Genomic DNA, 18,681 nt, shown 5'->3' with positions numbered 1-18,681 from the left:
GATATACTCCTCCAGGAGAAGGAGAACAAACAGAGGACAGAGGAGGCGGTAGTGGGTTTTCATGTATTACAGTTTGATGGTTTTGTTATATTGTACTTTGATCTCTACGACACTTCATAATTGTACATTATAGGGACATTTGCTCTGGCAATTTGTTCAGTGACGCTGGTCATCATATGAAGAACTCTGTGGATAGCTTTTGTTACAGTGGATGGTGTTACTGTGCACACTCTGTACATGTTTATTGATCAATTAATAATAAAAAATAAAATTTTAAAAATGACACACCCTTCGAGTCAGGACCTACAGATGACCTTTGGAGCAACTTTGATATTGATCCTCTGGGAGACCCAGACTTTAACCGCTACCCCATGAAGGCATCACCCTCAAATTGTGTTATGGCATATCATACGGTCATTTAGCAGCCAACCACTTTCACAAGGTAGATATGTACATCCATCACGAGGAAGAGGACTTCCTCATCGAAACGGAGGGGCTCCCAACGCAAGGGTCACTATCAGAGGGTCATTAGCAGTATCTAGTGTTGGTGAAGGCCTGCACCCGTTGGTCTTCTGCAGTTGTGCAAAAGCAACAACCTGTTGCAGGGCAAGGCAGGCCAGGTCATTCTCACAGGTGACCATTACCACGGACGCATTCCCTCCCAATGCCAAGGACACCACATCAACTACCTCAAGCTCCTAACCGTAGGCCTAGTTCTCAAGACCGGACATCATGACCACCATGTGTTACCTCCAAAAGCAAGTCAGCATACATTCTTCTCAGCTCCTGCAGTAGCGCAACTGATCTGGCAATGGATAATCCTCCACTAAGTACACCTCCTGGCATCATGGGGTAGACAACTTTTTTGTGTCGACCTGCTCAGCAGGATGCATCAACAAGTCCACGAGCGGGTACTCCACCCACAAGTCCTATACCCAAACTTCCTTTGTTGTGGTGCCCCACAAATAGACCCATTCACCACACATGACAACAAAAAGTGCCCAAACTGTTCCTCCAGGTACTTGCACCTGTAGTCTCTTGGCAATGCTCTGTGGATGAACTGATCTGGGGTATTTGCCTATGCATTTCCTTCGGGTTAAGGAAGATGCTGCAAACATCCCTCACACTCATCCTGGTGGCTCCGACCTGGGCGAGGAAACCTTTGTACTCAGGGCTCCTAGAGAGGTCCATCTACCCCACCAGAAGTTCCACCATAGGCCAAAACTTCTCAGACAGAACTAAGGATCAATCCTGCACTCTGATCCAAACAGCTCAGCCTAGCAATCTGGCACACGAGGCATTAGTGTTTCACTTTCTGACATGTTTCTAATGCAGATTCCTCACCTTGTGAATACCTTCCAGGTGCAAGACTATATCCAGAGAATTTTCTCAGCAATTCCCTAGTGTGCCGGGAAGTGGCATCATGCTGCTCTGTCAGTTGTTCCATGGATATGATTCCAGGGCCACTACTGCCATCAATCCTGCGTGCTGACATCAGCTTTTGTCTTTCCATGCCTTCATTTGTTGTCTGGAGATAGCTCTCCCATTTTTTATCAATGACAGGAATATTTTTTAAATATTATACAGTGTGCAAGAGATATGTTCCCTTCCACCACCCATAAAAAAACTGCATAAGTTTTAAACCTTGCAGTGTCTGTCTCAAACAGACCAAGTTTGTCTCTGATGTCTGGGTTCGTTGCACAACTCCAAGTTGTCTGAAGACTCCACCAGGATGAACCTAAAGGCTATAAGGGCTCAACAGATCAAACTCTGTTTCCTCAAACATTCATGGAAGTTGTGCAACGACCGGTCTCGCTTTACGTAGAGGATGATGGAATCAAAATTAATATCCTACTAAATCACCTAATAGGGATTTCAAGTGTATAGAAGTATTTGGGAAGTGAGTGTTTTCCTCTGCTAGTTTTGGCCTATGGTCCATAAATGCCAGTTGCATCCTGAAGCATTATTTGCAAGAGTTATTGGACATGATGGGAGAGATATTGCCCACAGTTCCTGAAGAATTTTGTGCTAATCTAGTTCAAATCATTCAAGACTAACAAGATGCTGTAAAATAAGTCATATAGTCTGGGCTGGTTACCAGCGACTGTTTGGGTAGGGCAATCTGAACTAGCGTGGTGCTTCAGTGACACACCTGGATAGAATCCATGGACTTTTCCAGTAAGATCCATGGACTTTTCCAGTAATGTCCAGCTAACACTTATGGGACATGCCACTCAATAGCACTTGTCTCTTTGGAGACAAAGCGAGCTCAGCCCTGGAGAGCTTTAAAGAGAGCAGAGCCACAGTGCGCTTAGTTGTCCTTTCAGCGCCCATGTGGCAGTAGCCCAAGCAGTTTTATCCTTTTCAGGACTTCGGAAGAGGCTTCCACCAGTCCTTTCGATGTTTGGGTGCCAGCCAACTATACTCCAGCACTCAGGGCAGCGTACTATCTAGTCTCCTGGCCCTCTTTTGCCACTGCTTCAAAATCCCTTTAGATTGTCATCAGTGGCACATGACCATCCGGTTTGAGGCAGTTTTGCCTCCACAGGTGGAAGTGTCACATCAGAAACATGGGTGCTACAAATTGTTCAGGATGGACAAAGTTTAACTTTTCTCTCCATTCGACCACATATACCGCTTGCATCCCAGTGACATCTTTAGGGTCACTTGTCCATCCTACAGAGGTTACTTCAGGCTTTACTGTACAAGGGTCCATCAAGAGATTCCTGGCATCAGAAACAGGGACTGGATGCTACTGCTGTTTTTTGTTGGTGGCAATAAAGGATGAAGGACTTTGTCCTGTTTTAATTACATGCCTTCTTTTAAAAAAAAAAAAAAAAAGACAAGTTCAAGAAGTACACTGTGGGCCACGTTCTATCTGTACTGGATCTAGGCGACTGGATGGTGCCATGGGATTTGCAGCACTCCTGTTTTTATATTTCTGTCCTGCAGTCCCACAGCTAGCTGTTACCTGTGGTTCAAGGTGTGCCACAACCATTTCCGATTTCTGTGCTTTATTTCGGCCTCACCAGTTCCCCACGATGTTCACAAAACTGATAATGTTGGGCATCTTCAACTTTTTGAATACCAGTCTTCCCTTAACTCAATGACTGGTTGCTGAAGAATGCAAAAAGAATAGACGATGGACGGAATGCTGAACAATGCAAACATTCACCCCCAGTCACAAAGATCTGGGTTTAACCCATTGTTTTTTGGCTCACCAAGTCACCCCAGTTTAGACCCAGCCATATGCAAATCAGTCTTGACCCTGTTCCCCATGGGAAACGTCCAGCCCTAACTGACAAGCCAGGTCCTCCATGGACCAGAAACAAGCATCTAGGGACCGGTTTCAGGGTATCATCCTTCATCAGCCAGGCTAGCTTGAATCCAGTGGCGCAGTGCGCACAGGACCTTGTCTGGGCATTTCCTTCCCATTTAGGGTGACAAATGCAAACAGATGATGGGCATAATGCTGAACAATGCAAACATGCACCCCCCAGTCACAATAATCTGGGTTTAATCCATTGTTTATTTGCTCACCACTTCAGCCCAGTTTAGACCCAGCCATATGCAAATCAGCCTTGACCCTGTTCCCCATGGGAACTCCCGAAACCGGTCCCATTGGGTCAAAGAAGGGCAAGGATATGCAGAAGAGAACCATTTAAAGGTGGATATTTCTTTTCATCAAAATATGAAATGCACTAATGAAGAAGCAGGTCCCAGAAGGCTTGTGGGGTCTTTCTACCAGTCTCAAGGCTGCTACCACTGAGTTTATACGCAGAGTTCCTGTCTTGGAATTCAGTCAGACTGCAACATGGGTGTCCACTCACAAGTTCACAGAACACTACTGCCTTGAAAACCAGGTCCAGCGGGGGAACACTTTGCCCATTCAGCCCTGCAAAGTACTGCTTTGGTATCTATTCACAAGGTGAGGAATCTGAGGTTAGACGTATCCATCAGAAGAACAAGTAACTTACCTTCTGAAACATTCTGTCTCGTGGATACTTGACCCATTGGTTTCTCATCAGTACTCTCGCCTCTCCGTTCCATGGAGTAAACTCTTTCTATAGCTCTAAAAAGGTCCCAATTTAGTGATCTGCACAGTGGCAGATCTGACTAATTAAGGGTTTTGTGTCAAAGGGCACAAACAGAATTGAGACAGAAATGAATGTCAGCACAGGATGGCTCCAGCGTGGTTTATGTGGTGGTTCTGAGTCGTACGATGCCACCACCTGCACGTAAATGAATTGCAGAGACAATTCTCTGGATCCAGTCTTGCTTCCGTAGACTGTTCACACAGTGGGGAATCTGGTTAGATACACTATCCACCAGAAAGAGTATTTACCAAATGTTAATACTTTTTTCATTTCAGCCTCATGCATGTGTGTCAGCGCGAAGACTGTAGAACTACTATCCAGGCATATTATGCCACAAAGTGAAAGACTTTTGTCCATTATTGCATCCCCAAGCAACCTTGGCCTCAAACACTGTTCCTGTAGACACATATTCCATGGCATTTCTATACATCCTTTACATTCTCCCTGTGCTAGTGTCTGACTTGTAGTTGGTGTGCCGAGACCACCAAAAGCAAGCGTATTCAGACAGTGCATGAGCTTGCATACTAAAGGTTGCTACAACACTTCATGTTACATAGCTGGCACCCAAAGCACAAAAGTGGATGCTGCTTTATGAAGCCTTTGCAGAATTGCCCTTAGCATAGATTTAAGATCAAACAGGTGAAGAAAATGGTGGGTCTTAATCCCACTTCTTAGACAATGGGCATCACAGAATGATACACGTATGCATATAAACTAACAGGAATGTACAAGAGCACATTGGTGCTGCCCAGAACCACTCACTGTGACTGAAATAAGGAGGAATGTTGCAGCATAAAGCCTAACCAGAGACACTTTGTATACTCTGTACTAGCATGCATGCATGCAAAAGAGACATCAAAACATTGCGGGAACAGAAGTGTTTTCCTGAGTACTTGCCCATGACAGATGGCATATGTGGGCAGATGTGTACTTAACAGCAGTTCATCTCACTCAAGGTGGGTACACAGGTTCTTCCTAATGAACGTGTAAAAACTACTTGCAGCATTGAACATCTCCACAGAATCAACTGCAAAAGAATCGCACGCAGTAGAAGCAAGGTGAATCAGAAATCCTAATGTTGTCATTCATATGTTACATAGTGGTGAAAGCCACTACAGGTACGCTTAAGTTACACTTTTCATTGAAGTCAGGTTTTGATTTGCCTATAACGTTTACCCTGCAGACGGAATTGCAGGAAACCTAGAAGAGTATTATTTCAGCCAGTTAAGCTTTGGCATGCCTAATTTCATGAAGATCCATTCAGGGTGGTAGGAGTTAAGGAGGTAGAAGGGTGTGGAAAATAAGTTATTTCCCGTTTTAGCTCCCATGGGAAATTGTGCTGTATACAGCCAGAATGACTAAAGAGGTTTGCACCAAAGTTGGCATGAAACTAGAATATTACACACATGCCTTTCTGGTTTGGTATACATCCGTTCAGTAGTTTTTGTGATAGAAGTGTTTAGAAAAGGTGCCCAGCTGACTTTAAATTGTTAAACCCTTTGTTTATCTGTTGTTTAAAACTGTGAGTCACCGAGTTAAATTTGTGACTTTTTAGGACAATGTGATGGGCTGATTTAAATTTGCAAGTTGGCTCCCACTTGGGAGTTTTGCGATGTGTGAAAAACGGTTGCACGCCCATGAGCAGCAAGGCTACAAGGCAGTGGTCATGGGTCCCATCTGATGAGGAAGACATAAACACCACTTAGCATCACTGATTCATTTTTAATCATTTTGCCGGCCCTCTGGCAATAAAGTACAATACCTTGGAAGGAGTCTGAGATTTTTTTAAACCTTCACTTAAGAGACCATGTCTCTTCACCCTTCATAAAAGAACTTCCCAAAGAACGGGAGACTGGGGCCCCATTTGTCCTTATAAGCATTTTTGATGAATGTGTGAGGCCGATGATAAAGCATGACACCAAAGTTGGTGTATGAGGCCTTGCCTTACAGTTTTGTGTAAAGCCTGGGTCCTGTCACTTGTTTTTTGTGGGACTGGAAAACGAAGGTACATATTGCTATATCCCTATCTCTGTCGTTCCCTTGATCCCCTGCATTCTGGGAGGTGGAGAGTAATGAATGTGTGATCATGAGTACCCAGATATGTGGAAACTCCATCGCAATCCAGCAAAACAGTGCAGTTTTTGGTAGCGTATCGCAACAAGCCATTTGTGGTGTCAACCTCAAGATTTTCAGGCACTGATTAAAAAAAGAAAAAAAAACAGGCAAAGCCAATCACTAAAATAAGTGCCTGGCGGCGCGTGGAAGGCAAGAGATAGTGCTCAAGGGCTGGTCACAGGCCAGACCTTTCGTCCAACCAACGTTGACCAACACTTTACTTCTAAACTTCTTTGTCATGTTGACATGGTAAAACAATGAGATTTAGTATAGGATATTATGAAAAACTTTTGCCAGTAGCTAAATAATTATTTTGACCTTGATGGTTATAGCTCTGGGTGACCAGATCAGGTGTTACCTTAGGGTGACTTTAGTCTGCTGATTTAGGCTACCACCATAAATGGCAACAGGAGTGGCCAAATTGAAACAAATGGACATAAAATGGCTTTGTTGCAGAGAGAAAGGGACTGCCCCATGCAGAAAAATAACATTTAGTGTGTGAAATTTGTAGGTATGTGACTTAAGTCATGTAACTATATTCAGAAAGCAGTGTTGTAGCAATTACGTTTCAGCAAAACACTGTATCTTTTTTATTACAATTTTTGCATTTTATATTGCCTACTCCTACATCGTTGTTGTCTCAAATGTTTCAAATTGTGTTGCTCTTTCCTGATCATTTGTCTTCAGTGTCTGCTCATTTAATCTATTTCTTGTATTTGTTACTTCATTGTTTAAAGAACCAGAAGATAAACTGCCTCCACCGCTGTCATGTTCTCATTTTTCGTTGTTCCCTCAAAGGGTGTAACACTGACTGATCTGCAAGAGGCTGAAAAGACATTCAGCCGTGCCCGAGCAGAGCGGCACGCTCAGGAAGAGCACAGCGACAAATCAGACGCCAGTACGGAGCCAGACAAAGGCAGTGAGAAACTGGAAGAGACAAACTCAGCAAGAGAAACTGGAGAAAGCAGCAGGCTGAGATGGAGCCAAAATATAGATCAAGAGGTATGTTTCTTATTCTTTAGAAAAACCATTGAATGTTTTTTATCCTGTTGGAAGATGTGCAGAGTTTAGTTTTACCAAGCTGATTTCCAAATCATTCTGATCTCAAATTCCATTGCAAAATATTTTTACATTGAATATGCTAAAACTGTTCACAAAACAATTGATTTTAGATTGTCAAATCCTGTTTGTGGATTACTTGCCAAGCATGAGTTATCGTGGCACAATGCTGGGGTTGGGGCCTTTTACCATTAATGTACCTGGGCCCATCCTACACTTGTTCTGCTAACTGGATGCCAAGTACACCCTTTTTCTCACTCTTGACTGTCAGGATAGCAAGGATGAGCAGTCCAAGTTTCGTAATGGAGATAGTGTGGGTAAAAGATGCAGAACACAAGAATTCGACACAACAAGTACTTTCTGGCTAAGTGCTTTTCTTTAGCAAAAGATGAGTTTATCACTCAACAAAACATAATACTACACACAGAAAATGTTACTCAACTATGTGGTTCTAAGACTGGTGGTACGGAGTTCCAAACAATCAAATATTTACGTGTAGTTCTGGCACAGGTGCAAGTTAACTTAAAGTATGTCGTAAGCAGGTTTCCTGGTTCTGTGACCCATAGACCAGTCTGTATGTGCCTCTTTACTGAGGTTTTTTTGGGAGAGGAAGTATGTTCATGCGGCTCTGGAGCCTGGTGGATTAGTGGACACAATTGTGTGCAGCTGCTGGTATGCTTTGTTTTGTTGATTTGTATAGTGCCCAAATTACTTGAGAGGCTATCCAGGTGCTTGAGCAAGGTGTGTGACCCCATGGTTCCTATATGAAGAGACAGAAGTGAGGAGGCTCTGATGTGTTGAAGGAGATTGTTCCATGTCTTGAGTGCCAAGTATGAGAATAAGCAACCTCCAGTTTTGCTTTTTCAAATGCAGGGAGTGTGTGAATGAGGTAGAGCATAAGTGTCTTGTGGGTTGGTGAAAGTGTATGTGGCTGTTCAGGTATTCTGGATCTGTGAGGTGTGGGACTTTGTATGTCTGTGTGAGAAGTTTGAATTGGCTGCACTTGTTAATCGGGAGCCAGTGAAGCTTCCTGAGGAGCGATGTGATATGGGTGCTGTACGGGAGGCGAGTTTGAGTCAAGCAGCTGCGTTCTGGATGGCCTGGAGTCTGTGTAGTTCTTTTGAAAATCTGGCGTAGACACTGTTGCCATATTCCAGCCTACTGGTGATGAGCATGTGCATGATGTTCCATCTCATGTTCTGAGACAACCATTTGAAGACCTTTTGTAGCATGTGTAGGATGTGGAAGCAGGAAGTCAACACATTGACTTGAGCCATCATGTGAGTTTGTCATCTAGGTTGATCCATAGATTTCCTGCGCGGTCTGTGGGTGTTGGTCCTAGCTCTGACAGCCACCAGGTGGAATACCATGAGGCGGTCTTATTGCAAAGATCGGTCCTTCCATCCTGTCTGAGTTGTACTTCAGGAAGTTGGTTTGCATCTAGTTAGCTCCCACGGTCGTGCGGTTTGTGAATTTGGTTCTGGTGGTGGTGGGTTTATCCATCAGCGAGCGGATGAGTTGGGTGTCATTTGTTTGGGAGATGGCGGCGAGGTCTTGTGATCAGATGATGTTGGCGAATGGTGTCATGTATATGTTGAAAAGAGTGGGGCTGAAGGACGATCCCTGTGAACATATCAGTTTCTTGGCCTTTGATTTGAAAGGTGGAAACCTGACTCTTTGGGTTCTTTATGTGAGGAAGGGACAGACCCATTTAAAAGCTGATCCTTGTATGCCAATCTCGTGAAGTCTTCTGATGAGGGTGTTGTGGGAGACCGTATTGAAGGCCACTGGAGAGGTCAAGCAGGATGAGTGCCACTGTTTCTCCTCGGTCCAGGATGTTTCAGATGTCGTCGGTATCTGCGATGAGTGCTGTTTCGGCACTGCTGTTCTTTCTGAATCCTGATTGTGTGTTGTCTAGAAGATGGTAACGTTTGAGGTGGGTTGAGTTGCTTAATAATGTCACTTTGGCTGGATTGGGGAACAGGGAGATGGGTCAGAAGTTGCGGAGTTGATTTCGGTCAGCTGTAGGCTTCTTGAGGAGGACGTTGATTTCTGCAAGTCTCCATTCATCTGGGAAAGTAGCGGACATGATGGAGGAGTCAATGATGTACATCAGAGAGGTGATGATTGGTGTTGTTCCCATGTTGTAGATGTGGTGGGGGCATAGGTCCATTGGGGCCCCTGAGTTAATGGTCCACGATTGCCACTGTAATTTCTGGTGAGGGTTGTCCATTTGGTCAGGTGGCCATCTTGGTTGGTGGTGGGTAGGTTAGCAGTGAGTTCCTTGAGGTGGGATTGGTGTGCCAAGTTGCTGTAGGTAGTTGTTTGCGATTTTGCTGTTTAATAATTTGGATAGGTTGTCGCAGAGTTGTTGGGAGGCAGCAGTGTTGTTGACAGTGGCTGATGGCGAGATGAAATCCCAAGATCTCCTTGCAGCTGTTGAAGCTTCCTTCAATGTGTTCTACTAGTGCTTTTTTTCTTGATATCTCTGATTTGCTGGTGATAGCCTCTGAGTACAACCTTAAAGGTAGTTCTGTCAATGGTGTCATGGCAGGCTCTCCATTTCCTTTCTAGCTGCTTATAGTGTTATTTGGGGGGCGGAGGTCTTCTGTGTACCAGCTGGCCTGCTTGTTTGATCAACTATGCTTATTGGGTATGATGGATGTGAGGCTGTCTGCGCAGTCCAGTTGTGGAAGTTGTTGATGTCCTTGTCGAGGTTGTCTGTGGGGCTAGGCTGATTAGTGCTGAGGGCACTGAGACAGTCTACTTCTGTGATTTTGCCACAGCTTTGGTTTGGAGTGCTAAACTTGGTAGTGGTGTTGTCTTGAGGTCTGTTTATTTGGAAGTGGATGATGAAGTGGTCGGTCCGTATGAGTTGTGTAGAGGAGTTTTAATTGATTCGGTTGCGTGTGGTGAAAATTGGGTCCAGTTTGTGTCCTTCAGTGTGTGTTCTGTGACAAGCTGGGTGAGTCCAGTGTTGCGCAAGTTTTCAAGGGGTGCTGTGGAGCAGGGGTTGTTTTGATCTTCCAGGTGAAAGATAAGGTCACCGAGGAAAATGCAGGCTTTGGAGTTGATGGTGAGCAGAGCAACAAAGTCAGTGATGAGGTTGGTAAATATGGCTTGTGATCCGGGTGCTCCGTTCAGGGTGAATTTTTTGGAGATTTGCAGCTTCAAATGCAGATGTTCCATGAATCGAGTAGCGTCCTCTGTGGATTTTGTGCATTTGATTGGTGCCTAGTAGTTGATAGCGAGTCCTCCTCCAGGCTTGTGAATTGCGGTCGTGTCAAACAATCTTGTAGTCCGCTGGGATTTCCATAGTGATGTCGAAGCTTGATGAGGGGTTGCGCCAGAGCTCTGTGATTTGTGGCAGCTCCACCTTCTCAGACTCTCAGTATTGGTCCCTTGCTGACAGGAATCATACCACTAGGGCGGTCTAAGGTTTTCAGTGATGAGGCGTCACAGGAACGTTGGCGTTCCAACCATGGTTCCGTGGAACCAATGCCAAGGCCGACTTTGCGTCTCTCCCCTTATCCGGGAGCCGGAGCGACTTCCACTCAAATTAAAGACTTCTACAAAGCCATATGCCTCGTTTTTGAGTGGGCTGCCCCCTTGGGTGGGTCTTCAGACCCCCCGGGGGCAGCAGGGGCCCCATCGGGTTTGATGCTGGGGACTTCAGCCTCAGCGCCATTGGGGACCCCCGGGATCCAATATCTGATATGGACCGGTGCGGTTCCACTCAGTCGGCCTCCTCTGGCGCCGGGTCCGACGCCGACGCTCTCCCCACCGCCGGCTCCTACCAGTGGTGGGAGCCCCATCCTCATTCCTGATGAGAATGGGGCTCCCACCACAGAGCCCCATCCTCAGAGCTAGAACAACCTCGCACAACGCCATTTCTGACTTCAACGGCACCGACACGGCCTAGATCAGTGCCTGAGGCTTATTTTGATCAGCCAGACACAGGTGAGGAATGGGAGGGGTCGGAGGACCCTTTAGAGCATGGATTAGAGGAGCAGGACTGGTATAAAGATCTAGGGGAAGCCAGCGGACTGGATACTTCTCCAGATGCTGGTATGCTCTCACCTCCTTCTGTGGCTACGGAGGAGAGAGCGTCATATGCCATGGTGGTGTGTAGGGCAGCTGAGAACTTGCCTACCGTGCTGGTCAGGACCAACATCCTGACAGAGGTGCTTCAGCTGGGGTTTGCTACATCGGAGCTGATTTTACCCTTTAATGAGGCCCTTTCTGATGTCCTGCTGGGGACGTGGTCCAAACCCAGCACAGGGACTCCTGTAAACAGGACAATTGGCCGCCGCCATTGACCAGCTCCTACGGACCCTAGTTTCCTCACCCAACACCCTATCCTGGAGAGCTTGGTGGTCCAAGCCTCCACATCCCATTGTGCCTTCCCTTCCGCTCCCCCAGATAGGGAATCCAAGAGGCTGGACCAACTTGGGAAGATGTTTTCTTCCTCCAGCCTGGCATTGAGGTCTGTAAACACCTCGTGCATAGTGGGCCGTTTTTCCCATACTTTCTCATACTGGGTGCTGTCCCAGGTCCCGGAGGGCATACGAGACACTCTCACTCAGGCTGTCAAGGATGGGAGAGATGCAGCGAAGTATACAATTCGGCGTGGTTTGGACACAACCGACTCGCTGGGCAGGGTGATTTCATAGCGAGTGGCCTTCCGTCACCTCGTCTGGCTTTGTACCACTGGCTTTACGGGGGATATCCAAGCAAATCTGATGGACATGCCCTTCGATTGCTCACGCCTTTTTGGAGAAAATGCAGACTCTGCGCTTGAGTGGTGAGCGGTTCAAGGACTCTCTCACTACGGTAAGATCCTCGGGCCTCTCGGCGCCCGCTTTTCAGCAGTCTGCCTATCTCCCCATTCGAGGCTTTGGGAGGGGCTGGAGGACAGGTCAGCCACTGTCCTCCAGCTTCACAGAATCCAGTGCGAGGATGAGGTCGTGGTACCCTCAGACCCAGGTTGTCTAGCCAGAGGTCAGCCACCACCCAGCCCCCTCTTCCCGTATGCCCAAGCCCTCCTAGTATGGTTCTGCAAGACCATGCTAGTCCAGTTGGAGGGAGGATTCAATTTCATCTCCCTCACTGTTGATCTATAACATCGGACAAATGGGTCTTGCAGATCATACAGAAGGGCTATTCCCTCCCCTTCCAGTCTCTCTTCCTCCATTAAAAGAGTGGCTGATGGAGCATCATTTAATCTTGCTCCGTGAGAAAGTTACAGCTCTCTTGGCCAAGGGAGCAATAGAAAGGGTCCAGATGTCAGAAGTAGGCAGTGGTTGCTACTCCTGCTACTTTCTAATTCCAAAAAAGAACAAGGGTCTTCGCCCTATCTTGGATTTCAGTGACGCCAATCTGTTCCTCAAAAAGGAGAAATTCAAGATGCTCACTCTTGCTCATGTCTTGTCTGCCCTAGACCAAGGAGTCTGGATGGTAGCATTGGACTTGCAGGATGTGTACTTTCACATTGCCATCCTGCCCCCCACAGGTGTAACTTGCGATTTAATGTGGGCCACAAGCACTTTCAGTTTACTGTGCTCCCTTTTGGACTCAACAGTGCCTCTTGGATGTTCACCAAGGTGATGGCAGTGGTAGCAGCTCATCTGTGCAGGTTAGGGATTTCAGTCTTCCCCTACCTCGACGACTGGCTGTTGGAGGCTCCTATGTCCCAGGCTCTCGTCACCCACCTTCAGACTTCGGTGGACCTACTGCATTCGCTGGGGTTTACTATAAACATGCCAAAGTCACACCTGACTCCCTCTCAGAAGCTCCCATTTATCGGGGCTGTTCTGGACACAGTGCAGTTTCGGGTTTATCCTCCCGAGCAGTGAGTCCAGGATATTCAGGTTATGATACTGATGTTTCGGCCTCTATCCTGGCTTTTGGTGAGAGAGACTCTGAGGCTGTTGGGACTCATGGCTTCCTGCATCCTGTTAGTCAAACATGCCAGATAGCAGTCGGACCTGAAGTTCCAGAGGGCACAGCATCAGGGAAATCTCACCGACACGGTTCAGATCTCGGAGGGAACTACAAACAACCTGCAGTGGTGGTTAGTGAACTGCGATTGGGTCAGAGGCAGACTCCTCTCCCTTGCTAAAAAGGTTCCCGGGGCCAGGTCTCTCTCCCCAAAGCTGTACTACGTTAGCGCTTTGTAAGTCCCTACTAAATGGTACCCATGGTACCAAGGGCATGGTATTAGAGCGGGCCCCCCAGAGCTGCAGCACCAATTTTGCCACTCAGAGAGTCCCCACACCAGCCTCATGCAGACTGCCATTGCAAGTGCATGATTATGTGTATCCAAAGCTGCAAACTCCACATTGCACTCGCGAAGAGTGCCATGCCCCTAACACTGCATGCAATATAGGTAAGTCACCCCTCTGGCAGGCCTTACATCCAAAAATCAGGGGGCGCTATAATGCGTGTGAGAGAATATGTGTGCATGAGCAAATATGCCCCTACTCTCTTTGCTAAGTTCTTTAGAAATCATAAGTGTACAGGGAAGCCATAGCAAATGCTTGTGCTAGACACTGGTCATTATGAGTTCTCCAGATGGTCTCTCTGAGCCCTGGGTTGTTTGGTATCAAACATTTCAGAATGATAAGCCCTCACTGATGGCAGTGTTGGATGTATTGTAAAGTGTACTCAGTGGGCACCTTAGAGGTTCCCCCTGCAAAACGTAACAACCCTGGCATGGTTGCTGACTGGACCTAACCAGCCTGCCACCACCAGACACAATTCTGGACCCTTAGGGTGAGAGCCTTTTGCTGTCAAGAACCAGAACACAAAGCCTTTCCTGGGTGGAGGTGTTACACCTCCTACCCTCGACAGGCACCCCGCAACAGCAGTCGGCTTCAAAGGCTTTACTGCCTTTGAAATCTGACCTCTGTCTTTTCTGCTAGCAGCAGATGGCCGCCTATATTTTTCCCCCACTTTAGGTTTGAAAAACTAGCAAGGATAGGAGAAGTGGGCCATCCCCAGCCTGCATCACCCCTCAGGTGTGGCAGGTGAGATGACCACTCCATTTCATTTTCCTCAATCTTGGATGGCAGGGAAATAGCTAATCAGGGTTAGGCATGTGACCCCTTTCCACAGGATTTGGTAACTTAGTGGCAGTAGCTACCATAAAGTGCGTGGCCCATTGGCCACTACCAGGTACTCCCCCTAGTGTCCCCTAAATGTAGTAGTATTTAGTGGGCATCCCCAGACCAAGTGTTTAGATCTGATGGACACAAGAAGACCAGGAACAAAGAAGACCCGAGGCACAAAGAAGAAGGCGCTAAACCTTGCCTGCTGCTTCAAGTACTCTGCAATCGCCACTGCAGTGTCACTTGGAAACCTGACGGATTCTACAAAACCCCAGGGCAACTCCAGCCTTCTAAAAATTGCCAAGAACCTCCCTCAGAGTGAAGGTATCACTCTCCTGCACCCTGCAGGGAAGGAATCTGTGTCCAGTCCAGCTGACTAACGAACCTGACCCAGCAGCCCAACCAAAATCCACACGACAGGCACCAAGGACAAAACCTACCTCTGTGCCAAGTTTGGTGGCACTGGGACTTTCAGGAGCTATTGAGCACCGCTACCGGGGGTACTGGATCGCCTATGCCGGACACCCAGAAGCAAAGTCCACTCCGAACTATCAAAAGCCCAGAAGCAAGCATCAATTGAGGGACTTCAGGACACCCAAGAACCACCCCCAGAGTGGTCCTGCTGACCCGCAATCCACCCTCCAAGTGACCTGCTCCTGACTCCAAGATGCTTGATTCCTGGCTGACTTATCTGCACTGCACCCAGCCTCTCTGGCCCCTGCATCGACAAACCAGCCCAAACCTAACCCCTTGCGACCTTCGCCCTCCAAGGGGACCCACTGGGCTTACCTTTAAGTCCACCTTTGCAGTGTATTTCCAAGTGGTCCCCTTCTCCTTGTGTCGCCAGCTCCAAGACCTTCAGCCGCTGCTCCAGCTTGAACTGGGAACCATCTGACGTTCTCCAGCTGGCCCACTGAAAACTTTGACCTTGACCTAAAAATAGGAGGACACATTTGTGAGAGCCTTGCCTGATTTTTATATGCATTTTTAAAGTTTTTCCCATTGATTCCTATGGTGTGTAATTACACCCAAAAACTGAAAAGTTTTGAAACTTTGAAATACCATAGCTAAAAAACGTACTTAGCGTAGATTGATGATTTAGATTTTTAAAATGTTATAAAAATCTGAAGTATGTTTGTAAATTGGTCTCGAGTTATTCTTCCGAGTGTGTCCACATTTATTGATACTGTGAGTACAACAAATACTTAGCACATCTCCACGATAAGCCTAAGTGCTTGCCCACACTACTGCCAAAACAGAGCATTAGATGGTCTGCTTTTTACCTCTGGGTACCAAAGTGGGGATGCTTGGACTCCGCGCACTGCACGTCTTTTTCGTACATCTATACTTAGCCGTCATTGAAGTTAAGAGGTCGCAATAGCACTCAGTGTGGAAGTCCTAATGATCCATGTTACAATTGAGACTGCTCCCGTGACTAGTCATCTTTGAGGTCAAGGGCTTAAGGTAAGGTAAGGAAGTCCCACAAGAAGCAGAATATGCCCCATATTATAAATTTGGCAACCTTGATGAGGATGGCAACTCACAATATGATGAAGGTTATATATTTGTTCTCAAGGATGCCAGTGCTCTAAACACCACCCTAGATATTGTCCTCTCCTCACCGAACCCTGGCATGGCTACTTAAAGGTTTTCACCCTTTGCCACAATGATTCGAAGGGTGGTTGAAATGCTTGACCTCATCCTGCCAACTGAGGAAGACAAAACTACTGTTATTATAGAGGTCCTTAAACCTGCCCAATCCACTTAGGAGCCTCTACTTCCTTTTAATAAGACCTTAGCTGATGTGCTGGTAGGCACGTGGTCAAAACCAGGATCTTGCTGTCCAGTCAATGGACAGGTCGCGAGGCAGCAAAGATCAGCACCTGGGGATCTGGACTTCTATTGCAGCATCCCACCCCAGACTGCCTTGTTCTCTAGCCATTGACTAGCTGATTGAGCCCCAATGCATTCCCTTCCTCCTCGCCTGAGAGAGAATCACAAAACAATGGAGACATCTGCCAAGCGGATATTCTCATCAGTTAACTTCACCCTCTGGTTGGTATACATAACATGACTTCTGGCCAGATATTCACATGCATTATGGAACAAAGTAGGGGATATCTTGCCAGTGGTCTCAGATCACATTGGTCAAACCTTAAAAACTGTCTGGGTAGGGCAGTTGACACTAGTATGGTGGTTAGGTGCCATGCCTGGATTTACTCCATGGGCTTTTCTGCAGATGCCCACCAGTCTGTCAAGGACATACCCTTCGACAGCTTTAGTCTGTTTGGTGCGACAGCAGGCTCTGCCTTTGAGAGGTTTAAAGAAAGCAAGGCCACTGCCCACTCTCTGAGCTTGGTCCCACCAGTTGGGTATTCCCTTCATCAGAAGTGCCTCTTTCAAGGTTTCGGTAGGGGCTGCCTGCGGGGAGAATAGCAGCTTACCACTCCTTTTGAGGTTGAGGCTGGGGGTTCAGGCTGATAGCGTCCATGCTCCTAGGGGCAATGCCTACCCAAACTGCAGCTCCTACCCCTGCAGCCACGGCAAAACTGCTTTAACTTATCCTCAGCAGCACACAATCATGCAATAGAGAATTACATCACCTCCCTCTTCCCCTGCTGGGGAGCATCACATCCAATCAATGGGTGCTCCAAATCATGAGGAATGGATATTCACTATTCTTTCTTTACTTACTCACTCACAGGTACGTGCCACCTGCCCATCTCACCTCCTGCAGGGCCACTTGTACTCCTTGGAGAAATTCATATTCTCTTGGCCAAGAGAGCAAAACATAGGGTGCTGCCATACAATATCATAAAAGTTCACCTTGCTCCACTTTGGCCTTAGCAGTGCTTCTCTTACTTACTGCTAGTTATGCTAGTTAGGCATTTAAGGCAGCACGGAAGGATCTCCAATTCTGTCTGTGTTGGGCAAGTTTGTGTACAGTGCATCAGTAGTGGTTCAGTGTCTCTGTTTCCAGTTTGCCTCCAGGTGTTCTTTAGACAGCTTCTCTTCTAATTGCCTTCTGGGGTCTGAGTTCTTGTGATGGAGGCTTTGTTCTCTTCTGATGGTGTGTCCTATCTATCTCCATCTTTATATCATAATGATGATATCTATGTTCTCTTGCTTGCATCTGATTAGCAGATTTGGTTGGGGATGGTTTGCAGAGAGAAAACGCTCAAGGTTCTTCTGTGGTTCCTGGTGTGGAAGGCTGACAGAGTGGTGATGCCACTTTTCATCATCTGCCAGCATTCTGGTCCATATGAGTGTGGACCGAATGGCAGACTGGTAAAGCCTCAGATTTGTGTTAGTGTTATGCTGAGGTGACCTCTACACATTGTTCAGCAACATAAAGGCATTTCCGGCCTTGTTCAGTATGCTCTTAATATCGCTGCCTGCCCCACCATGCCTGATAGGACTGTTTAGGTAGGTGAACTCTTCAGTCATGCCGTTGTTACTGGGTTGGGGAAATCACCTGAGAGAGGTGGAGATCAGGGGACTTTGGTCTCCTGTGGAAGCTCCCCTCCACATCAACTTCAACTTGCTGGACTTCTGAGTGATTGACTTGGCACTGAAGGTGTTCCTCTAGTCAAGGTGGTACTGGTACAGATGCTGACAGGCAACATGACCACCATGTGGTACTGCAACAAACAGGGTGGTGTGGCCCTGTGCTACTAGACTCTACATCTCTGGAAGTAACTGAATGCTGAGGGCGTACCCCTGATCTTAAAGAACCAGGATACAGCGAGCAAGGGACACACATCTAGGCATTCACTTTTCCACTTGGGGCATTACATCAAACTCACAAAAGGTGATGGTAGGATGCTTGCTGAAAGTCTAACCACTGGCGATCACCTTGGATAGCAGTCCAACCCTTTGTTATTTTTCTACTAGATCTTTTTATTGATTTTTGTGCAATAGATACATGACAAGCACACAAGGGTCATATAAAGGCATCCATTGGTAACAACAACAACAAATAAAACTATAATTGAACCTGACTGCCCAAGAAGAGGTAGAAAAAGAAAAAAAAAGCATTGAAGCCCATAAGGGAGAGCTTCAGTAATTATCTTATAGGGAGCCCATAGTCAATGGACCCAAGCTACTCAGGTGTTTTTTGGTGCAGTCCCGCCATTTAAATATTTCATATTTAACTTTGCCGGAGAAGCCCATTTCCCTGAGCTACGTGGATACTAGAGAAGTCCTGGAGACCTCCAAATTCTGGCAATATTTTGTCTGGCTATTAGATAGCCTGTACCTGCAAATGCTGTGTGGTATCCATTGTTGGCCCAGTATTCCAT

At 46.8% G+C, this 18,681-nt stretch overlaps 1 protein-coding gene across 3 annotated transcripts in view; it reads left to right on the top strand.

Moving 5' to 3' along the window:
* PPP1R12B (protein phosphatase 1 regulatory subunit 12B) overlaps positions 1–18,681 on the top strand; it is a 786,992-nt gene that overhangs the window by 428,427 nt on the left and 339,884 nt on the right. For all 3 annotated transcript variants that reach the window (XM_069238924.1, XM_069238923.1, XM_069238925.1), the window contains one exon: positions 7,011–7,214. In XM_069238924.1, coding sequence (XP_069095025.1) covers positions 7,011–7,214 — 204 coding nt within the window. The remainder of the gene's footprint in view (positions 1–7,010; positions 7,215–18,681) is intronic.

Source organism: Pleurodeles waltl, chromosome 6, assembly GCF_031143425.1.
Source record: "Pleurodeles waltl isolate 20211129_DDA chromosome 6, aPleWal1.hap1.20221129, whole genome shotgun sequence".
Taxonomy (NCBI): domain Eukaryota; kingdom Metazoa; phylum Chordata; class Amphibia; order Caudata; family Salamandridae; genus Pleurodeles; species Pleurodeles waltl.
The sequence above is the reverse complement of the archived record's forward strand: the minus strand, read 5'-3'. Positions and strand labels throughout refer to the sequence as shown.